At 41.0% G+C, this 5,221-nt stretch overlaps 1 protein-coding gene across 1 annotated transcript; it reads left to right on the top strand.

Annotated features, from left to right (window-relative positions):
- Nucleotides 1–4,438: 4,438 nt before the first annotated feature.
- Nucleotides 4,439–5,221, top strand: LOC106515945 (tubulin alpha-1C chain; the record flags this gene model as incomplete). The annotated part of the gene is given in 3 exon segments (XM_014006026.1): nucleotides 4,439–4,661; nucleotides 4,739–4,887; nucleotides 5,027–5,221. Coding segments are annotated over 3 exon segments (567 nt in total), but the record flags the coding sequence as incomplete, so codon positions are not given.

The raw sequence follows: 5,221 nt of genomic DNA, 5'->3' as shown, positions 1-5,221 counted from the left end.
GCATATGGTACTGGCAAACTTCAAATAATTGAACAAAACAAATAACTTCATTTCTGGACATTTATGGTTTGATTTCTTTGTATGTATGGATCACTTGGGTTGTTACCAACATCTGGTGAAAATTTCATGTCATTAGCACCTCTAGTAATATATTTACTGAGAAAAATGGTGACATGTTCAATARTTATTTTACCAGCTGTACATTAGAAGTGCCACGGCTAGCTGAATACTGCTGCTAAGGCAAATAACCAGAGAACTCAAAGTAAATAAGCTTGCATTGTAAAACTGACAAGAACTCTTGTCTTTTCATCTCTAATCTGTCTGGACTAGTCATTAGTGGCCAGAGGTCATCCAAAGAGCTATCTACAACAGGTAAGACATTAATTGTTCATGACCTTTCCACAGAACCCTACCTAAAAGGATCTGAGCTATTCCTTTTACTGTAAATTTGACTTACTTCCCTTGTTTTCTTTTGACAAAGTTCCACATACAATGTACATAACTAAGTTTTATTCTCTCGACCTTCAGAGGTTGTGTTTTTAAGTCTGTGTACGTCCACGTATTTTAAATTACGATCGGTAGCTGTGAATGATGACTGTGTTTGTCCTGCTTACTGGCGCCGTTTGTTGCACGAGGCCAACTGCATGATGTGGGCGGGAAAAGTCTCTCGCTTGTGTTTTTATTAACGCAAGAGTCTTCAACAAGCAGCTCTCTATAGATCTCTGAACATACTGTGACTGATTAAAATTAAAACTGCACAGCAAAGAAGCAGATGTCTTTTTTTTTAATCCATGGTGTGCTGCAGAAGTCGAGATTTGYAGCTTTTCAGAGATTAAACCTAGAATTTCAGCCTCTCCCTGATCTTCACAGTTTTTAAGGCTGAGCTGAACTGAAAAACAGAAAAATAAAATCTTGTTTTAAGAATTGAATATATGCCAAAGATAATAGTTAGAATTGGACACCAGGGAAATCTTGGAAAGAATTATGCAATTAATTTTTTTATCCAAATGTGTTGAATGTAAGTAAAAACATGAGTGCATTTGCAAACTGATAAAGCAAGTTGATGTTTTCTGCAGGATGATCATCAGAATAGATACGGRTGACTCACGTGTCTCTTCTTCTGGCTTTAAAAAATAAAAACATTACATAAAGCAGGGATTAATATAACTGCTCAGCTCCAGAGAGGCTGAGTGATTTACTGAAGTGGGATGAGGGAGAAAAAAAAACAACTCCCATCTCACATGTTCTCACTCTGTGGGAGTGTAGCTGCACTGAATACCATCACTGCTGTTTATCTGAGGAACTAACATCAGGTTTAAAAATTGGTGAATTGTTTATAGATTAAAATGCTCCCTGTTAGCACGACTTCAATTAAATTTTAAGATTTCTGAGGGCGAGTTTATTCAGTTGAAACAGTGGAAATGGAACACTGTTGCCACCATGTGGTGACGACTGAAGGGTATTGATGTGGCCAAAAGTTGGGATCCTAAAGGTTTTGCTCATTGTGCAGCTGCAGTTTAGGTCTCATGAAACTCAAATTGTTTCTTTTTAAAAGAGCTTCTCTGGCTTCCAAAGTTGAAAAAAAAAAACCATTTTCATTTGTTTTTACCCACCTGTCGTTCTTTGAAGAAATATGTCTATATTATATGAGTCAGAAGCCTCAGGACATTTATTTTAGACACAAAAGGAACAARGAGATATCTGAATATCCCAGCAAGTACTGGGTGATGGGACTATTTTTTAGGCTATGTCCGGAACATGGCCACCACCTTGAAAGCCACCATATTGGATCAAGGGCAGGTTTTTCAAACGATAGCCCACCTCATTACTCGAATATTCAGATGCAATTATGTTATTTTTCCTTTTCTTTCTGAAATAAAAGGATGTCCTGAGACTTTTGACTCCCATCTTTCTGCAAGTTTCCAGTTGTTCGTAAAATAATTTTGTAACAGGAACAACCAGATCATATGGGCAAAACATTATTGCACCCTTTTGTCAGTCGTGTTGCTTTAAATCGTGGCCTAGCAGTAGTTACCTTCAAAGAAAGGCATCTATTCTGTTGCTTTGCATCAAAGTTGCCCCACTATTGAAAGGAACTGATGTTGAGATGATTGCACCTGAAGGAAGAGTTCTCTGGATCATTGAGAACACTATGGTGGGAAGTTTAGTTGCTGTGAAAAAGGTTTCAGGAAGATAATCCAGGAAGCACCAGGATGCTCCTGGAGCAGGTGGATGTGAGAGCAGCTGCCTGCACAGTGAGACTTCTGGACAACAAAAACAGTCTCAGACTCAAATTCTGCAGGAAGTACAACAATTGGACACTGAAGGTGTGCTTTTACTCACAAGGAATCCATGTGAGTGTGACGTGTATACAACCCCAACTCCAATGAAGCTGGGACATTGTGTAAAACAAAAACAGGCACCATTAACGCTGAAAGCTACACACAGGTTTTGGAGCAACAAACACTGCRAACCAAGCCACATCTTTAACAGGGACGTCCTGTCTATTTCAAGGCCCTGTCACACAACATTTTAAACTTATATATGGATATTTAAATAGTGTGTGGTGTCATGATACATTGCCTTCCCAGCCACACAAGAACAGGAACTGTCAGCACAACAAGTACTGTCTCATGCAGTGTAAGCTGAAATACAGAACGAGCTTTAGACACGTTTTTAAAAACAATGTTTAATGCAAAATAGCCTAAGCCTTGTGCTCAAAAGCAGTGTAAAAGTCAGCTGAATAGGTAACACATTCTCACTCCCGACTCGTCAACATATTGATGCTTTTCCAAAGTTCCCTCTGCGTCTTATTTTGACGCGTCGGGTGACCCCCTCGCGTCAGTCCTTGCCGCCCGCCACTTTTCCGGGTTGCTCCGTCGGGGGTCTGAGGTTAACATGAGGAATCAGGATTAATAGTTAAATTTAGATACTGGGGTCAGGGATATGATGTCTACAGCGAATATTAGGTAATTTTAGGCTTTGGAACACGTAGTTCACGTGAATTTCCTACATTTTCTAAAAAATAGTTAATTTTAGGTATCAGGGTTAATGGTTAATTTTAGGTACTAGGGTCAGGGACAGGAGGTCTAAAGTGAATAAAGGTCATTTTAGGCTTTGGAACGGTAGTTATTGTGCATTTTCTACACTTTCAGAAATTATGACAACAGGTTCCACCCCTTCTAGTCAAAAAAAAAAAAAAAAATGACGCAAGCAGAGCACCTTTCTAGTCTTTGGTCAAGGACTTGTGATGCTAGTTATGAGTTATTGGCGACCTTCCATCAAAGTTTGTTATGTAAGAACAAACATAAAATTTGGAGCCTTTATCCATTAAGCTCTGTGGAGCTGAGCTTGAGAAACGAACAGTGCGTCTTACATCATTCACAGAAATTTTGGGAACTTCCAACTAACAAGGAATGAACCCAAGACACAGCCATGTCTTTCAAACGCTCCGCTAGAGTCCTCTCTGAACCGGAAGTTCCAATGKCCTGCCTAATGATCAAACGCGGAAGTGAAGTGAAAGAGCTTCCAGACATTGTTCATTTCCTTTAGTTTTGAAAACAACTATCTGTTCCATTATTTATTTTCATTGATTCGAAGAGAACAGTAGGCTTTATATAATATTTAAAATTATCAATGAGTGGTACAGTCCGGCCACCTAAACCCACCCACTCCTCACGTCACATTGGTACGGTCCGTTTTACAAACGGGCGCGAGCAAACTTAGTCTTCACCACTTTTTTCTTAGTTTTGAAAACAGCTATCTGTTCCATTATTTTTTTCATTGATTTGAAGAGAACAGTAGTACCATACATATATACAGTATAAAGGCTTTATATAATACATAAAATTATCTATGAGTGGTACAGTCCGGTCACCTAAACCCACCCCCTCGTCACGTCACATTGGTACGGTCCGGTTTATAAAAGGGCGCGAGCAAACTCAGACGTCCTTTCACCACCGTTTTTAAACAGTTCAATGTTTGAACAGTCGGACAGAAACATCTCCAGAAAAGCAACTTAAAATGGTAAGGACCTTCTTCTTTCAGGACTAAACTATATTAAATGTCGAATTTAATTCTTAAGCTAAATCTTTTTCTCTGTATTTCATGATGTGATTTGTTGCAGTAAGAGTTCGCGCCGTAATCGAGGCGGAAGTTGGCTTCGTGCGCGCCATCTTTAAATCTGCTTTGAGTCGGAACCAGAACAGCTCAAGCATTTTAAACCTGAACTAAACTATTCTAGGATTAAAACGGAAACTGTAGAACATGCAGAGTAAATTATCTATTTGTTTTTATAAAAAAAACGCAACTCAATATTTTATTTTTATTTACCCAGTTTCCCTCTGGGATCAAAGTATTTTTGAATTGAATTACATTTAGAAAAATAGAGGTTAATGTTGTTAAACTAAAATGTTGATTTTTCCCCCCCTCTCTGCAGCGTGAATGCATCTCTATCCACGTGGGCCAGGCAGGTGTCCAGATTGGAAATGCCTGCTGGGAGCTTTACTGCCTGGAGCACGGGATCCAGCCTGATGGCCAGATGCCCAGCGACAAATCCTGTGGACGAGGAGACGATTCCTTCAACACCTTCTTCAGCGAGACCGGAGCTGGGAAGCACGTCCCCAGAGCCGTCTTCGTGGACCTGGAGCCCACAGTCATCGGTACCCKTCATCCACTTGGCCTAGTTGTTTCTGCTAAATGCTGCCTGTGTATTAACTCTAGTTGTGTTTTTCTGCAGATGAGGTGCGTACTGGAACCTACCGCCAGCTGTTCCACCCTGAGCAGCTGATCACTGGTAAAGAGGATGCTGCAAACAACTACGCTCGTGGTCACTACACCATTGGAAAGGAGATCATTAACCCTGTTCTGGACKGGATCCGCAAACTGGTGTGTAAAGTGACCCAGTCAATGTTTTGTCTTGTCAGTGCTGCAGAGATCCTGTTGTCAGTTGGGAATGCTGATTCAGCATTTTGTGACATCAGTTTGAGTCCAGGTTTCCTTCAACACCTGTCCCTTGTGTCCTCAGGCGGACCAGTGCACCGGCCTTCAGGGCTTCCTGGTCTTCCACAGCTTCGGTGGAGGAACCGGTTCTGGTTTCACCTCCCTGCTGATGGAGCGTCTGTCTGTGGACTACGGCAAGAAGTCGAAGCTGGAGTTCTCGGTCTACCCAGCTCCTCAGGTGTCCACAGCTGTGGTGGAGCCGTACAACTCCATCCTGACC

Source organism: Austrofundulus limnaeus, unplaced genomic scaffold (assembly GCF_001266775.1).
Source record: "Austrofundulus limnaeus strain Quisiro unplaced genomic scaffold, Austrofundulus_limnaeus-1.0 Scaffold34, whole genome shotgun sequence".
In the NCBI taxonomy this organism is placed as follows: domain Eukaryota; kingdom Metazoa; phylum Chordata; class Actinopteri; order Cyprinodontiformes; family Rivulidae; genus Austrofundulus; species Austrofundulus limnaeus.
Note: the sequence above shows the minus strand (reverse complement) of the source record. Positions and strands in the feature narration are given on the sequence as shown.